Source organism: Nycticebus coucang, chromosome 21, assembly GCF_027406575.1.
Source record: "Nycticebus coucang isolate mNycCou1 chromosome 21, mNycCou1.pri, whole genome shotgun sequence".
Taxonomy (NCBI): Eukaryota; Metazoa; Chordata; class Mammalia; order Primates; family Lorisidae; genus Nycticebus; species Nycticebus coucang.
In genome coordinates, this window is record NC_069800.1 from 44,745,883 (window position 1) to 44,763,472 (window position 17,590).

General features: G+C 45.8%; 1 protein-coding gene across 2 annotated transcripts in view; it reads right to left on the reverse strand.

Annotated features, from left to right (window-relative positions):
- Positions 1 to 1,289: 1,289 nt before the first annotated feature.
- TTI1 (TELO2 interacting protein 1) overlaps positions 1,290 to 17,590 on the reverse strand; it is a 50,740-nt gene continuing 34,439 nt past the window's right edge. For both annotated transcript variants that reach the window (XM_053573679.1, XM_053573678.1), the window contains 3 exons: positions 15,616 to 15,820; positions 15,264 to 15,351; positions 1,290 to 2,045 (listed from right to left, as the gene is read on the reverse strand). In XM_053573679.1, coding sequence (XP_053429654.1) covers positions 1,856 to 2,045; positions 15,264 to 15,351; positions 15,616 to 15,820 — 483 coding nt within the window. In that variant the 3' untranslated portion in view covers positions 1,290 to 1,855. The remainder of the gene's footprint in view (positions 2,046 to 15,263; positions 15,352 to 15,615; positions 15,821 to 17,590) is intronic.

The following is a 17,590-nucleotide window of genomic DNA, read 5'->3' on the forward strand; positions in this document are numbered from 1 at the left end:
GGGAAAATTCTCTTACTCAAGTGTGGCGGAATTAGAACAGCACGACTTTGCAGCCCCTAATGAGTGAGTGGATGCAGGCAAGCCCACTGTGCCCACTGCTATCACAGGAAGAGACCAGCCGCCAGATGCCTCCTGATGGAAGTAAAGAATGCCACCTTGGGAGGAGTACTGCCAAAACACAAAACCAAAAAATCCCAAAAACTCTTACGCTGCCTCCCAATGTATAGGAAATATGGGTGACAGGAGAAGCCAGTGATATGAGCCCCACAGGGACAGAGTGAGTACAGTCATACTGTGGGAAATGCTGCAGGATAAATGATAAATGACCTATTTCCTCAGCAAAATAATTACAAAGAACAACTAAGAAAGGTAGAATTTTTTTTGGGGGGGGGAATCTATAAATTAAGAGATTACTAAGGAGCATATGGATTCCAGCAAGGTATGTAACTCACTTGGATCTGAACTCAAACACACTGGGGAAATTAAAGGATTTTTTTTTTTTTTTTGCAGTTTTTGGCCGGGGCTGGGTTTGAACACACCACTTCCGGCATATGGGGCCCGTGCCCTACTCTGCTGAGCTACAGGTGCTGCCTGACATTAAAGGATTACTGTTAAATATTTTAAGCATGATAATGGTTTTGTACTTGTACATTAAAAAAAGTTGTTTTTTTTTTGTGAGACAAGAGTTTCACTTTGTTGCCCTTGGTCAAGTGTCGTGGCATCACAGCTCACGGCAACCTCAAATTCTTGCACACAAGCCAGCCTCTTGCGTTGGCCTCTGGAGGAGCTGGGACTACAGGTGATCACCTCAACACGCAGCTATTTTTAGAAGGGTCTCGCTCTTGCTCAGGCTTGTCTTGAATTCCTAAGTTCAAGTAATCCATCTGCCTTGGCCTCCCAGAGTGCTAGGATTACAGATACAACATCTGGGATTTGCTTCAAAATAATCCAGAGGGGCGTCAAGGAACAGAGAGCGGGGTTACGGGTTCCTGGGCTTCATTACACCATTACCCATGATAAAAAGTTAAAAAAATTAATGTCCTTCTTAAAAGGTATCCACAAAATTGTACAAGTGGTTTGCCTTTGGGGAGGGAAACCAGATGGCTGAGAAATGGGGATGGGGAAATTCACTTTTCACTGTTTCCTGTTTTGTACTACTTGGATTTTATACCACGGTTTTATATTACCCATCCAACAACTTAGACTCATTTAAAAAAAAAATCACCTAATTTAAATAACAAACTTCAAAGTGAGCTCTTGATCATATTTTTTATCCAAGAAATGCCTTTATTTCATTTTCTCCCAAAGAACAGGTTAGGTACCACAAATTAGTTCCATCTCATTATTTGAGCAGAGGGAGGTGCATGTGGATGGAGGGGAACTGATGAGAGAGAGAGAGTGTGTGTGTATGTGAGAGACGGCAGGGCCTGTATCCTGAAGGTTCTTGGGTGCCTGATACTTGAATGTGACCCTCGGGGCTCAGAGGACATATTCAATCTATAGTTCAGAACTGTGCCCTGTGAGTCCCCCAAGTGCTCAGGGACCACGGGCATGTGTGTGTGTGGAAAGGAGGGGCCTGAAGACAGTGAAGGCCGTGGAGATGGTAGGCTAAGGAGTTAAACCCTTAGTACTGCAGACAATGTCATTGCAAACACAAGGTATGAGATATAAATAACAGTCAGCTACTTTCACTTTCCCTCAATCCAATTTCTAAGCAGTTGCGTGATAGATCAATTTATAAATCGATCAGCTGTCTAATCCACCTTCTCTGCTGCTGCCACCGCGTTTGGCCGGGGTGGGGGTCAGCCCAACTCTGGCCAGCAGGGGTGGGAGGTCTCTGAAGGGGAGAGCGGGGTCACTGCAGCTCCCTGAGCAGCAGGAGCACATTGGCTGAGTAGGGGTTTTGCTGCCCGCAGGCCCCACACAGCTGCAGCGACACAGGGTGAAGGCTTGGGTGGGGCGGTGTGAGCTGCACCGGGCAGTACAGCCCGTTCAGGAGCAGCCAGGTGGAGTCCGGATCCACCTTCATCAGGTGCAGGAAGACGCTGTGGAGAGATGAAGGAGTGAGAGGAGAGTCAGAGGAGGGGAGAGAAGGGAGGAGTGCTGTGGCTCCACCCAGGAGGTGGTTTACTGGGCTGTTTGAGAAGAAATTGGTATCAATATGAAATCATTTCAAATAGCAGAACAAACCCACTTTAGTTCATAAGACAGGACCATTAGGATGGTCCCAAAGCCCAACAGAGACATGGAGAAAAACAGCAGTCAGTCTGAGCAGAATAATATTGATAGCAAACAAGCTCTTGGCAAATAAACAGGTTGAGTTCTGAGTGTAAAGCAGGACTTTTCAAAAAGAAGAATGACAGGGCCCATCTTTCTTTATAGGCTCTTAGATTCAACCCAAGGTGCGCGTGGGGGGAGCAGAGGAAAGCATGTGGGACTCGACTAGGCCCAGGCAGGGCTCCCTGTCCTGTTCAGGACCCTGGGCACGATTCTCCAGGTGCTCATCATGGGCCCTCCCGCTCACTGTTCAACTGGGCAATTAGACCCTTTCTGACCACTGAAAGCCATGGACTCTGGGTGGTCTGGACCCACACTCATGGCTTTCCTGTGAGGCATCTGCTTACCCACGGGGATCACAACCAATAGGACTGCAGGCTGGCAAAGGGCTCCTTTACTCTCCTGGGGCAAGACCAGCTGAGCCCAGCCCTGTGACTTTTGGCAAAAGATACAACACTGATGTCATGACATGACAGCCCTAGACAGGGCTCAGGGGCCCAGGCCACTGGATACCATACCCATCAAGGGTGAGGTGTTTGTTTGTTTTTTGAGACAAAGTCTCAAGCTGTCACCTTGGGTAGAGTGCCGTGGCGTCACAGCTCACAGGAACCTCAAACTCTTGGGCTTCAGTGTTTCTCTTGCCTCAGCCTCCCAAGTAGCTGGGACTATAGGTGCCCACCACAACATCTGGCTATTTTTTGGTTGTAGTTGTCATTGTTGTTTGGCAGGCCCGGGCTGGGTTCCAACCCGCCAGCTCCAGTGTATGTGACTGGCACCCTAGCTGCTGAGCTACAGGTGCTGAGCCCAAGGGTGAGGTTTTTATCTTGGCCTCAACTTTGGGGTCACAACCCTTGCCTCTTATCAGCTCAAGTTCTGTTTCTGAATGATCAACTATGTGCCCAGGACCACTGTACCAGACAGTCTATGTAAACTTCACACACCAGGTAGTGATTCAGAGTCTGGCTTTTTAACCTGGGCAAGCCATGCCCTCCCAGTCAGCCTGTGAGTGTGTGAGTCACCACTCAAAGAGGCTGGCCTCCCCAGGACACTGTGCCCCAGTGGGCTGGCCCTCATTTTTCTCATTTGGGACACCTTTTCCAGTACCTGTCGACTACCTGTTGATCATCAATCTGTTTTTACAATATAAGGTCCCTGGGGGTGGGGACCGCACCTGTCCTGCTTGCTGCCACCCTCAGAGCACCTGGCCAGCACGCGGTGAGCAGCCAGTAAATACCAGAACAGCTTCTCATTTTCATGGGGATCGAGTGACTTACTACGTTACACAGATGACACCCCTCTCTGGAATATTGACATTCTATGAAAGGATTTGAAGGAGAGATCATTCTATTAAGGAATTTTACAGGACTCAAGTTACCAAAGCCATCACTAGTTACATGGCTTCAAGAAATTATTCGACTTGTCTCTCATTTTCCCAATTTCTAAAAATGGGAGAAATACTTCACTCAAAATTTTATTCAGGGTTTTTTTTTTTTCCTTTTAAGAAAGTAGGTCTTGGGGCAGTGCCTGTGGCTCAGTCCGTAAGGCGCCAGCCCCAAATACCGAGGGTGGCGGGTTCAAACCCGGCCCTGGCCGAACTGCAACCAAAAAATAGCCGGGCGTTGTGGCGGGCACCTGTAGTCCCAGCTACTCGGGAGGCCGAGGCAAGAGAATCGCTTAAGCCCAGGAGCTGGAGGTTGCTGTGAGCTGTGTGATGCCACGGCACTCTACCAAGGGCCATAAAGTGAGACTCTGTCTCTACAAAAAAAAAAAAAAAAGAAAGTAGGTCTTGCTCTGTCACCCAAGGTGGAGTGGAATGGTGCAACCGTAGCTCACTAAAGCTTCAAACTAGCCCCTTGCTGAGGGTTAAAACACAAAACAACCCCTATACAGAGTCTAGCACATATCTGATCCCTGCTTAACAACTACAACTACATATTAACAGTTATATTTTGACAGATCATATTTTATTATTGATCATTATTCTTAGGAGGCTCTCTTATACTGTTGCGCATTAAATAGGAAACTAAATGCTCACTAAATTGAACTAAATTTTAATTTTAATTAATCTGAAGACTCTGCACCCTCAGGGACTCTGGGTCTAACTCAATGAAGCCAGTTCCGCCACCTTCCTTAGGTTTCTTAGATGCGTGCTAAGAAGGCAAGGGAGGCAGGGTGGCAGAGGGAAGGAAGATAGGCGACACCTGGAAATTTTCCCTCGCCTGTTCTGTGCCTAAACAATTCAAGTCTCTTTGCTAAGGATAATCTTGTGTTTATAACCTCCAGAGTGGTTGCCAGAGAAGTGATTAGAATATTCTAATTTATCCTTTCCACTTCACCGCAGAAAGGAGATGGGGCCTGTGTGGGAGACAATTTTTGTTTAAAAACAAAAATATCTTTGATAATTAGACTGGCAAGGGAAATTATAAGAAAACACACCAAAAATGGGAAGCAGATTTCTATTTACACGTGACACAGTTGACAGTTTTCCCTGGTGCCAAAGACTGTTAGAATGCAAATGGTTTCATTTGATTATTTTTTTCCCCTTTCAAGAGCTGGAACAATTTCGAGCTACAGCATGGCGCTCTCTCAGCTTCAAGAAATATTTTTATCTGGGCAACACCCAACAAAGTAGTGCCCAGTTCAGTCAAAGCTGTGCTCTGACTTACGCAGCATGAACATGCGGCAACGTTCACTTCCAAGCCTTCTTAACATGCTAAACGCAGAAGTTACATTCATTGGCAAGAAAAGAAAAAGAAAGGAGTCACTCCCTCTGCCCTACGAGATCTCCAAACAAAATGCTAACAGGAAAGCAAAGGAAAAATGTGTGCAAGGTTCACCTTGTTTTATTAAGCAAAAGCCAAACTCTTGGAAGGATTGTTTTGGGTCTCATTTCTTTGCTCTCAAAGGGATAGACATACGGAAATGGCAGGCAGAAACGCGAGCTCCTTCCCTGGCTTTCGTAGCTTAGAGCAAATTATTTTGCCTCCTAAACCTCTTTCCGCTTTCTCCAAAGGAAGATGATCACACCTGGGGCGACATCCTCACAGGTTTGTTCTGAGGCTTTGCGGGGATGAGGTGCAGAAAACACTTTGAAGTGTATAATGACAACACAGTTCCTTTCAGAGAGAGAGGATGTGAGTGTGTGTGCTTCTAAGGAGTAATTATCACTACCAATCCTAGCAGCACCGCCACGCCAGGGATAATTCTCAGGTACTTTGAAAAGGGCAAAACATTTGTCTTTTGTCTCACTCATAATCTCTTTCACACTGACATGGCAGGGGTTCCAATTATCAGCCAATGGGATTCTAATTCTGCCCATTATTTTCAGGAGAAAACAAATGCAATATACTTTGCCCTCCACATGCCTGAAGTGGGGACCAAATACCGCACCATGCAACCAGATGGCTGCTCAGCGAGAGGCATGAGACTCACTGAACTCTAAACACCAATATACTCTGAACCTGGGCCCTTGTTGGCGTTAAGCCCCAGCAGAGGCTGAGACCCAGGCGTCAACAGCCAGGCTTTGTTCCAATAAGCAACCTCCAGTTCTTCATCCTGGGGCCAGTGCCTGCCCAGCCCTGGGCTTCACCAGAGGGTGAAGAGCTAGAAACTTAGATCTGTTGAAAGCCTTCTTTGCATAATCCAAAACCAGCAGACAAAGACAGGACCTCTGCTTTGAAGCGACTGGGGTAACTGCCTGGAAAATGTTCCCAATACGTCTTGAGACATGGCAGAGATGGCTGTTGAACATGCCAAATGGCCAGTTCCATCTTTTTTCAAGCCCAAAGAGAAACACTTTCAAAAAATATATGTATACCATTTAACTCCTGAACACAAATTTCTTTCTCCTTTCCCCAGGCCCAAGTCAGTGGCTCCAGGGAGCACAGTTATCAAGAGATTATCTGGTCCCCAGAGTACTGGGAGGCACTCAGCTGTGCCTCACGCCTCCGAGTGTCCGGAGGCGAGTGATTATCTCTCAATAACCTGTAGGGCCATGTAGCTTAAATGATAACTTGACTTTAAAAAATTTAGAACTCACTGTTAGGCAGTTTCTAAGCAACCTCTGTTTCCATGGTAAAGAAGCCTGGTGTTTATACTGATTTTTCACTTAAAATGCAGTTTTATTGAATTTCACTCCATGCAGGCAGCCATTTCTCTGCACCTCAGCCCTATCTCCAATTGATGGGCTTCAGTAAGTACCTAATAAACTCCAGATGCCAAACATCAGAAGCAGCTCATTCCTTTATGGTCAACACCAGGGTGCTCTCCTCAGTGAGGAGGCTGCAATGGGGAAGGAGGAGATGTGCTAAAGCAGCCTGGTCAGCAAGGGTTGGGTCTTAGCTGTTTGTGGTTCATCAAACATTTATCAGAACCTGGTCCAGGCACTGTGCGAGCTGACAGGACACAAAGATGGACAAAGGCTCTGGCCTCAGGGCTCCCTGCCTGGTGAGGAAGGTGGGGAGGACCAGCCTAGAGAGTCACGTGCAGAGTGGTACGGGGAAGGATTCCGAGGAGGGCAGGCGAGCTGCTTCTCTGTAAAGAGTGAGGTGGATCAGATCAGTCCTAGAAGCCCTTCTACCTCCCAGTCTAGAGTGGTTTTCAATTAAGAGTGCTGGGTTAGGCGGGGCGTGGTGGCTCATGCCTGTAATCCTAGCACTCTGGGAGGCTGAGGCGGGTGGACTGATTGAGCTCATGAGTTCGAGACCAACCTGAACAAAAGTGAGAACCCGTTTCTACTAAAAATAGAAAAAATTGAGGCAAGAGATCACTTGAGCCCAACTTGGAGGTTGCTGTGAGCTATGATGCCACAGCACTCTACCCAGGGTGAAAGCTTGAGACTCTGTCTCAAAAAAAAAGAGTGCTGGGTCATAGCCACTCCCTCAAATATGGCAACACCAAAAAGAAACCCCTCTGCTGCAGAAGCAAAGATTACAGAGTATGCCCTCACTATCTCTGTCTAGACAACATCTGCTCAAAGGGAGCTCTAGAAAACCACCAGCCAATCAGAACCCAGTAAAGCTAAATAAACTGTAACTGAAACGCAGGGCTTCCAGCTCTCCTGGGTGACAGGCTATTTTTTCTCTATCAATTACCTGCTTGAGGGATCTGCTGTTCTTGTCTCTTTCTGGATTTTTAAAATGCTCTCATGAGCTGTCAGGGTAAATGCCAGTGGTAAAGAATGTGTGCCTTTGTGATGATTGTTTATTTATTTATTTGGGGCTTCTAAAGAAGTTATTCAGGGATGTCTTTTTAGGAACACAACACGGGCTATCTCTCCCTGGGCAATGAGGAAATAAACTCACTTGCTGGAAACGGGCATATCCACAAAGTTATTTGAGCTTTTCTGTTGTTCCCTCGTTGGCAGAACAGCCTCCACACATTTCTTCTCTTTGGCCATCTCTTCTCCCATCATTCTGCACGCCGATGCTGTAAATGAGGCTGTGTGTTTCCTTTTAAACAAATGGATGCTCAGAGTGTCGATGGGCCCTAGCCGGCAAGCAGTGGGGCTCTCTTTCTACACTCGGTAATTTACTCTAATGGGTCTCGGTTCATTGGTTAACCAGTATTTCAAGGCTGTCCTTTCTTGCTATTCAATTTAGCTATCTTCCTCTGCATGGAGGTCGTTTTTTTGTTTCTAAATGTTGAAAATGGAGGATTATGACTTGAAGCAACGATTTACTCTCCAAATAAATACTACCAATTACCTTTGCAGCTATACATAACCGTTAGACTTAACTATATTTACCTGTTCTAAACCATTCATTTATCGATCTAACTCTGACATGCATACTCACACAGAGATCCATATGAAAAATATTTAAATGCAACAAGGTCAGGATTTAAACCATAAACACCAGTAAGACGCATACAAGGCTAATTGTGCCCTTAAAGCACCATAAGACAAAGTATCAAAAATGCAGTGGATGACTCCATTGCTTTGTGCATATTTAAAAGGACATGGCACGGAGGAGCCCAATCTGTTATAGACAATTCAAAAATAAGCCAGAACCTACAAGGGCTTAAATCCCACTGGGTGGGCTTTAAAAGTGGCCCCTTCCATCTGGCCAACTCTCTTGTCTCCAGACCCCCTACAAGCCTAGATCCCATGACGCTGGCGCTGGGCACAGACATCAAAGCCGCATCCTGTGCCAAGCACTGTGGCAGCTGACTCAGGCTCTGGCTCTGGCAGGCTGCACTCTCAGGCCACATTCAGTGTTTCCTGCCCCTTCCTGGGAGGTATGTATCCTCAGAGATAAAGACGTCTTCATAGTAGCTTACCTATTTTGCCCCCCTCTGCCCCCCGGAACTATTTTCCTGTAACTTATGCTCTGGCACTAAGCCAGCAGCTTCCACTCATGGATGCCCTGAGAAACAGCTCTGGGAAACGTACTTCTGTATTTATTGCAAGGACATTGAGGATATTAGTCACAACAGTACCCAGTGTTCTAAGATGACCCATGGAAAATTTTTCTTAAGGAACAAGGAAAGCTGTGGTTTTTTTCTGAAAAGCTTTCTTTCCTCTTCTTTTTTTAAACTCTTATTCCAGTATTCCCTGTAAGCTGCACAACAGATTGCATTTCCTTCTTTGCTCTGTCTGTTAGGAAGCGAAGAGCCACTTTGAAGGCTCATCTCTACCAACAGCACAGAGTCTAACTGCATTTTATTTATTTTTTATTTTATTTTATTTTATTTTTTTTTTAATTTTTTTATTGAATCATAAGTGTATACAATGATATGATTATGGGGCATCATACACTCACTTCATAAACCATTTGACACATTTTTATCCCAGTGGTTAACATAGCCTTTCCGGCGTTATCTCAGTTACTGTGCCAAAACATTTATATTCTACATTTACCAAGTTTCGCAAATACCCCTGTAATATGCACCACAGGTGTGATCCCACCGATTCCCCTCCCTCTACCCACCCTCCCCTCTAACTGCATTTTATATGTAAACCTCAACTCTAGCTTCCTCTTGTTTTTATTACTTTTCCCTTTAAAATTTGTCTTCATTGGGCGGCGCCTGTGGCTCAGCGGGTAGGGCTCCGGTACCATGTGCTGGAGGTGGCGGGTTCAAACCCAGCCCCGGCCAAATTAAAAAAAAAAAAAAAAAAATTTGTCTTCATTTACTTTCTTTTCTCCTTATTGCATACACTTAATATATAAGATGCTTCAATTCATTTTTAGAATAAGAGAAAGTTAAAATAATGATTAACAACCACTAATGGTTCTCCGATTCGAAAAACAAAAAACACAATTTGACTATTTGTTGACTTTTTTTAGTCTCTGGTTGTATTTTGTGCTAAAAATTTAATATGTGTGACTTTACTGAACCCTTAGAATAATTGTAGGTGGAAAATAATAGTTATGTTTATTTCAGTCTTATAGATGAGGAAACAGAGACTTTGAGATGTAAATCAATCTGCCCAAGGCCAATTCTAACTTAGTATTCATCTCTGAACTCTCCAAATCCAACCACTGTAGTTGGCTTATAATAAGAGAACCCCCCCCAAAAAAAATCTCTTAAATAAATATAACATATTATAAGACAATTGAGACTATTTCCCTAGCTACTTTACTGATACTGAGATCACTTTTACTCCAGCCTCCGAAGTGTTCAAGTCAGATAGGGAGTGACTGCAAAGTGATAAAATGGCTCCCCTGTGGTATGCCACAGCCCCCAACAACTGGAACTCATTCTGTGTGGTCAGTGCAGCTACCATGCCAGACCTGCCGGCAGCTGTGTCCCGGTCCTGGTGCTGCACTGCCTGCGCCCGCCCGTGTGTACACACCCCATGCTGCTTCCCCTCTGGGTGGTAAAATGGTTGATGCCGGCAGGTTATCTGTGACATGACGATGCCAAGAAGTAGGGAGAGATCTGGCAGTGCTGGATATGAGCAGCACAGAGGTCTCTGCCTTCAAATCTCAAACACAGCAGCCCACTCTGTCTGTAATCTGCATGGCAGAGGTCTCTTATCTTTGATACCATGAAATCAGGCCTATATACACACAGTGAACAGCTTCAGATCTGAGAGTATTTTTAGAACAATGGGCCTTGAAAAGAAAGGCAGCAATGCCTGTGGAAAGATGGATAATAGGAAAGCTAACTACTCGGGCCTGGATTTGTCAACTATTAATCAAGTGTCAAAAGGAAAAATATTAGGAGTGCCCTCATTTCCATGCCGGGTGCAATCCAAGCGGGGAAACGGCTTTACAGTCCAAGTTCAAACTGCCCATACTACTTAAGGGGATGAGCTACTAATTTCAACTCAGCTGAACTAACAGACCACACTTCTGCGGTTCCTGATCCATTCAAATACAATAGGCCCATGTGTGGGTAAAAAGAGGAGTTGGGACCCTGACAGGGATGAAATGAATGAGCCTGTGCCAGCCTGCACTCGTCCAGGGTTTGAAGGCACCGGCTGGTTCTTTGATGGGCTGGGATCCTACTGTTAGAAAGAGAGCAGGGGAGTTAGTCATTAAACGAACCTTCAAACCTGGGCCTGACTTCTCTGGCAAATGGGGGTAGGAGGAGGTTGTACAATTAACATGAAAAAGATTGTGAAGTAAAAACCCCTGTTCAGGCATCAGTAAAGCTGAAGCAGGCTTACAAAATAAGTACCGTGCTCAAGTCTATATACATTACATACACATAATACATCATGGCCTTGGTAAATTTATATACACATAGACACACACACATATATATAGATGTGCAGAGGGAGTGATTTCCTGACTTATTCTAATTTCAGTGCCTAGAACAGTGCCTGGCACAAAGCAGCGTCTCCACCATGTGCAGATGGAATGAGCACCGAGTGGACCTTCTGAACACATTAATGGACTTCATCCACACAATGATCCTGTGAGAATGGGATTACTATCACCCCCAGTTTATAGAAGAAAGCAATGAAATGAAAGGAAACTAAGTCATTTGCTCAAGGTCACACAGCCAATAAGATCTGAACCTAATTTAGTCCAACCCAAGATCACTGCCTTTTGCCCTCATACACAATGGCCAGGCAGAGAGATGAAAGGGCAGGCCCCCAATCCCCAGTCAAGGACTACAGCAGTAACAACAGCCAGTACTTACACAGCCAGAAGGTCCACCAGCTGGTCACTACCTGCTGGCACCCTGCATCCTTGCCTGGGCTCTGGGGTTCGCAGGGTGGGGTAAGGACAAGGGGTGGAGACCAAGCAGCCTAAAAGCTTTGTACCTTTATCATGAGACTTGTCAGGCATGGACTTCACCTTCTTAAAAACAGGTATTACCTAGTTTTGTTTCTTTTTAGCCCAGGGCAGAAGACTTATAGATAATGTAAGACTTCACTGCAAAAGACAGGGAGTCTCACAGGCTGCTAAGAGACTGGCCCAAGGAGCGTGGTTTTAATGGAGTTAAACCAGGTTGAGTGTGTGTACTGACTTGAAGGGAAGGCAAAAATTTGGGGTGTATGCTGTCATCTCAAATTCCTTTCACATATGGGAAGGAAAAGCTCCATGACCAGACAGGCACAGAACTGTGGAAGCCCACTGCATGCCAGAGACATCTTGGAGGCTAAGAAATACAGTCAATTAAGTTTGCTTCGCAGAGACAGGGGTGAAACTGATCTGTGTTCCTGCTATTTGTAATCCAATCTTACCCTCAGCGACGCTGCCTTATTTTAGTTCCTGGTATGCTGACCCCTCCTCCCACACCCCAAATGTGATTTATTCATTTGTTATCCAATGAAGTTATTTAAGTAGATGGACTTTGGGGGAGCTAGTTTGGTTTTTTGTTTAGTTTGGGTTTTTCTTTTCTTTTTTTTTTTTTTTGCATTGCCAGTTAACAGTGACACCTGGTGGTTACATATAGCAAAGTAAGACCCTGCCCCCGCTCCCCTGCAAGATTTATGCCCCTTCCATACGAGGCACATTCGCTAGATAAAAGCATTAAACTGGAACGCATCTCCGTTCTTAGCATTTACAGCCTTGGTTATATCAACGACCCTCTGATCAATTTCCATTTCTGGAGTTTACAGCCTAGATGTAAAAGCCTGCCACAAAGGCTATATTTAATATGACAAATTAAAAAAGCAAACACAGGCTTGGTCATTCTTTGGAGCCAGGAAAAGCAAACAGGAGGAAGGAGAAATTCAACCATAATGTACACAAAGAGGGACTTACATGGAGCAGCCAAGTTTGCCTCTTTTCCAACATGGTGACGGCTGCCTCAAGTCCTAAACTACCTACCAGAGGAGCCCATAGACACAGATGCTCCATCGGCCAGTGAACATCCACCTCCTTCCAGCAGCCTCCTCACTAGCCCTCTGGCAGACAGAGGAGCTAGTTCCAAAGCAAGCTGGTCACGGGCTCAGGGTAGGAAACTCACTACTGCTAGTCATCTCTGGATAGCTCTTTTTACTGGTTCTTCTGAATCCTAAGCTGAGGCCTGATCTTTTATAAGCCCCTGGCTGCAGGACTTCCCCTTGGGCCTTTGCAAAGAACACACAGCTTTCTCTCTTCTCCCATGAGAGTGTATCGCTTTGACTGCTGTGTGGAGAATACCTAGAGGGGCAGGAGTGGAAGAAGAGGACTGGTCAAGAGGTGATGGGGCCTGGCCAAGGCCGGTGGCTTCGAGGTAAAGAGAGGCAGACAGTTTTGAGAATAATTTTCCAAGGGAGGCTGGAAGGCTTTACTTTCGGTAATGGATGTAGGATGTAATAGAAATGAAAGAATTGGCTCTGTGCCTGTAGCTCAGCGGCTAGGGCACTAGCCACATATACTGGAGCTGGCGGTTCGAACCCAGCCTGGGCCTGCCAAACAATGACAACTACACCAAAAAATAGCTGGGCGTTATGGCAGGCACCTGTGGTCTCAGCTACTTGGGAGGCTGAGGCAAGAGAATCGCTTAAGCCCAAGAGTTTGAGGTTGCTGTGAGCTGTGATGCCACGACACTACCAAGGGTGACATAGTGAGACTTGTCTTGAAAAAAAAAAAAAAGGGAAGAATTAAGGACAAATAACTGGATGGACAGTGTGGCTGTTTGCTGAAATGAGGACTTGATCTCATTCAGGGGACCTCATTCCTCAGTAATAGTAATCAGCTCATCAACTGCCCCCTCTTCACACAGTAATGAAGCTCGCAAAGAGACCAGGGTTCCTATTGTCTCAGGCTTCTTCTCCATTTAGAGAGCTTATTAATTTCTGAATTAAGTTGCCAAATCAGCTCTTGATCAAGGACAACACTGATTTTTTCCCCTGACTGCAAAATAAAGTTTGCAGGTGATGTGTGTATGAGGCAGTCAACCTTGTTGTACTCCCCCCTCCTCCCCCCAGCCTGTTCGGAGGTCATTGACTCAGCCCTGAAGGGAATGTGCGGGAGGGTGCTGCGGCAAACAAAGGGAGCTGTGGTCAAGTGGTCTGGCTGCATTTTTCTCCTTCTGAGCACCTTGAATACCAACTCAAGATTCAGCAAGGTCTAATTCCGGGTTTAAAAATTGAGAATATTAGCTTATTTGATGGTTCTAAACTTGAAGAGGATGGGATGGGGTAGGGATAGGAAAAGTGGACTAGAACAGAGAACGTGAAAATCAGCTCTCTGTAACTCCTGGCCTTAACAGGCATCTAAAATAATTACTTCAAGATAAATTCATTATGTTCTTGAGTTGCACTTTAAATCACAGCATAATCAGCTTTAGGGTATGGCCCAGGAAAGACTGTTTCCACTCTAAGTTGGTTCTGTAAGGAACAGGAATGACTGGAGGCAAGAAGCTTCATGGGATGCGCCCCTGTGCTCAAGAAACCATGAATGATTCTGGGACTAAGAGACGTGATGGGAAAAGGAGACAAATTAAAAGGAAACTGGCAAAATCAAGAGCAAAAAATGTCAAAGGACAGTAAATCAATTCAAAAAGATATTCCTATCACTTCCAGGGAGCACAAAGTCTATAAGCAAGTTGGCTCTGCTTATTCCACAGTCAGAGCAGCCTTTTAGCCCCCTGGGGAATGAGATGACTCCTGCCTCTGGTCACTAAGGATGATCAGGGATGTATCTCTGGAAGCTGAGAAGGAGGGACTCTGCTCTGAGACACAGGGCTGGTCAGGTTGGAGGAGGTCCAGGGCCCAGGCAGCAAACAGACCAGGCCACACGGCCCAGCTTTCACCCCAGCAGCAGGCCTTCCAGGATGGCAGTTCCAGGAAGCAGGTTGCTCCTAGTTGAAAGGAAAACTGGGAAAAGAGGACCAAGGTGGATTTTGGGCCTCAAGTCTGGGGAACGCTGCTGTGCTCAGAGTATCAGTTCACAAGAAAAATCACTTAGTATGTAAGGAACCACAAGTAGCTCCTTCTGCCGGAGGTGGTACGGCTAGTCTCTAATAAGCACAGTCAAAACTCTTGGAAATTATAATCACATAATTTCAGAATCAGAAAAGGCACTTCAAGCCGTAAGTCCAGCAATTCTTAATGTTGCCTGGGTCACAGACTCCTATTGGAACTGGCTGAATGGTGTAGACTCTGCCTAGAAAAAGGTATGCATGCACCCGTCCGCACACACATACAACTGTGTGTGCAGTTTGCAAGGGTTTGCGGAACTGACCTCATCTAAGACCCTTCATGGAGGCTAGGTATGCCAGGTCAGGAGCCCAGTGCTTAGCTCTGCTGCTGAAGAAGCTAAGGCATGGAAAGGTGCTGGCACCGCATCGCCAGGCCCCGAAGCGGATCTTCCTCTGACCAGGAGGATGCTGGGTTCCCTCAAGCACACTGTCTTTCTGCTTTCTGACCCTCTGGAATTGTTGCTGACATTGCAGCAGAGGAAAAGGTTACTGGCGAAGAGAAATGCGTCTAGTAAAAATACCATCTCTAGAGTTGGCGCAGTTAAAGAAATCATCTTAACCTGGCAAGAAGAGAGAGAAGAGAAGAGAGCAGAGATGCCTCAACTCTGCTCGCCATTAGCAAATCATCTGTAATTTAGAACAAACGTAAAGAGATGTGGGTGATCAAGCAGACGTACCTTCTGGCAGCCTCTTGTAATTTCACGGGCTGTTTGGCACTGAGGTAAATCAAGCAGGCATCAGCCACTTTATTCAGGTCACCCTCACCTGCAGAGAGGAAAAACAAAATAAGCATCAGCCCTCAGACTTCATTTGGGACAGGCAGTGACCAACTGCTGTCTGGGGAAACTGGAAGAGCTAGGAAAGGTGTGCTGGGCTCTTCCTCCCATCAGAGAACACATCAAGACAAATGGACGGATGAGGCCACTGACTAAAGGAGGTGCACACGGAGGGAGGAGGTGGGGCTCGACTGAACGGAGAGTGCAACGGCAGGGGTGAGACAGGTGTACTCTGCGTCCGGCTGCTACCCACCTAGGTCCAGTCTCTCACAGAGGGGGCCCAGGCCCTGCAAGACAGCCAACTGCAACTTGAAGGCCAGCGTGTGTGAGTAAACTGGTCCAGCTCTGGCGCTGATGGGAGCCTGGGTGACTAAGGAGCCAGCCAGCTTTGGTAGAACATCTTTGCAGAAACGCCTTCGTAGAAAGTCACCACATTTGCCTGCCAGGGTACGCAAAACCTGCAAAAACAGCCCCCAACCTGCTGAGAGAACATTGCCAAGGCAGCAAGAGAGCTAAAAAAAATGCTTGGTAATTGAATTTCATCTAGGTCTCTGCTTGGGAAAAAAAAAAAATAGAATTACTGCTGTTAATTCCTTGCCCATAGTTTGTGATTCTGACAGTTATGAATTTGGAGGTCTTTGCTCCCAAGGCATGGCTGCTTCTATCCATAAATACAGATTACATGGAGAATAATTCAAAGGAATCTTGGGTTGGATGGATATGATTAATACCTTGATTTCTCTCTTTTTTTTTTTTAACAACAACAAAAAAAAGAAAGACCTTAAAGCAGTTCACATAGATCATCTCTTGAATCTTCCTAACATCCCTTGAGAAAATATTTGTGCTTTTAACTCTAGCAAGCTAAGCAAACACAAACACGAAGGTCCAGCTGCTATTACATAGAGGTATCAGAGGGCATCACCAGGCCAGGGTCCCTGGGCTGACCCACGGCATTGGAGCGGACTCGGTGTTCCTTCTGTTCAACCACATGATCTCCTTGTGTACATCCCCCTCATTCTATCTTTCACAACAGTTTCTTTGCATGTCTCGTTTTAAACTTTCTCTAGCAGAACATATTGAAACGTTCTGGCCAGGCGCACAAGACTGAGTACACAGGATAATAGGAATTTCTTTAAAAATTGGTAAACAAGGCATAACCAGCACACGGAGTGTTTCCAACTTTGTAGAGAACAGGTACTCAGTCTGGATCCCTCAGCTGGACAGCACAGGTTCTACAGACCTCAGGTGACATAGCCATGGACACACATGGGAAAAGCAGCTCCAATTACAACACACACATCTTTTTCATTTTTCCCTTTCTTTTTTTTGAGGCAGAGTCTTACTATGTCACCCTTGGTAGAGTGCTGTGATGTCATAGCTCACAGCAACCTTAAAACTCTTGGGCTCAAGCGATTCTCTTGCCTCAGTCTCCCAAGTAGCTGGGACTATAGGCACCTGCCACAATGCTCAGCTTTTTTTTTTTTAGCATGCCTGGGCCAGGCTCGAACCTGCCAGCCCTGGTCCATGTGGCTGGTGCCCTAGTCCCTGAGCTACGGAGACAAGTCTTCATTTTTATTTTTCTACACTTATAATAATTTCAGATAATCTATTAACTTTCATAAAGAAAGTCAGCACATCTAAACAAGATTTGGCAATACTTCCCTCCCTCTGCCCTAATCTCCTTCTTTCCCTCTCTCTTTTTACACACATATCTTTTTTGCATTTTGCTTTGGAAAAAAATATTAACAACTTTATATGTGTGTGTATATATATATTTTTTTAATTGTGTCCCACCTCTGAGAGGTGTGCCTTACACTGTGACCCCCCCCATTCCCCGCCCTCCTCCCCTCTTGCTCACTCTCCTACTCCCCGCCCCCGCCATATTAGTTCATCTGCTGCCTTCACATTAGAATAGAGTACACTGGATTCTTTTTTGTGGGAGATATAGTCTCACTGTGTGGCTCTTGGTAGAGTGCCGTGGTGTCATAGCTCACAGCAACCTCAAACTCTTGGGCTCAAGTGATTCTATTGCCTCAGCTTCCTAAGTAGCTGGGACTACAGGCAGCTACCACAATGCCTGGCTAGTTTTAGAGATGAGTTCTTGTTCTGGCTCAGGCTGGTCTTGAACCTGTGAGCTCAGGCAATCCACCCACCTTGGCCTCCTACAGTGCTAGATTACAGGCGTGAGCCACGGGGCCTGGCCAAGTACATTGGATTTTTGTTTCTCC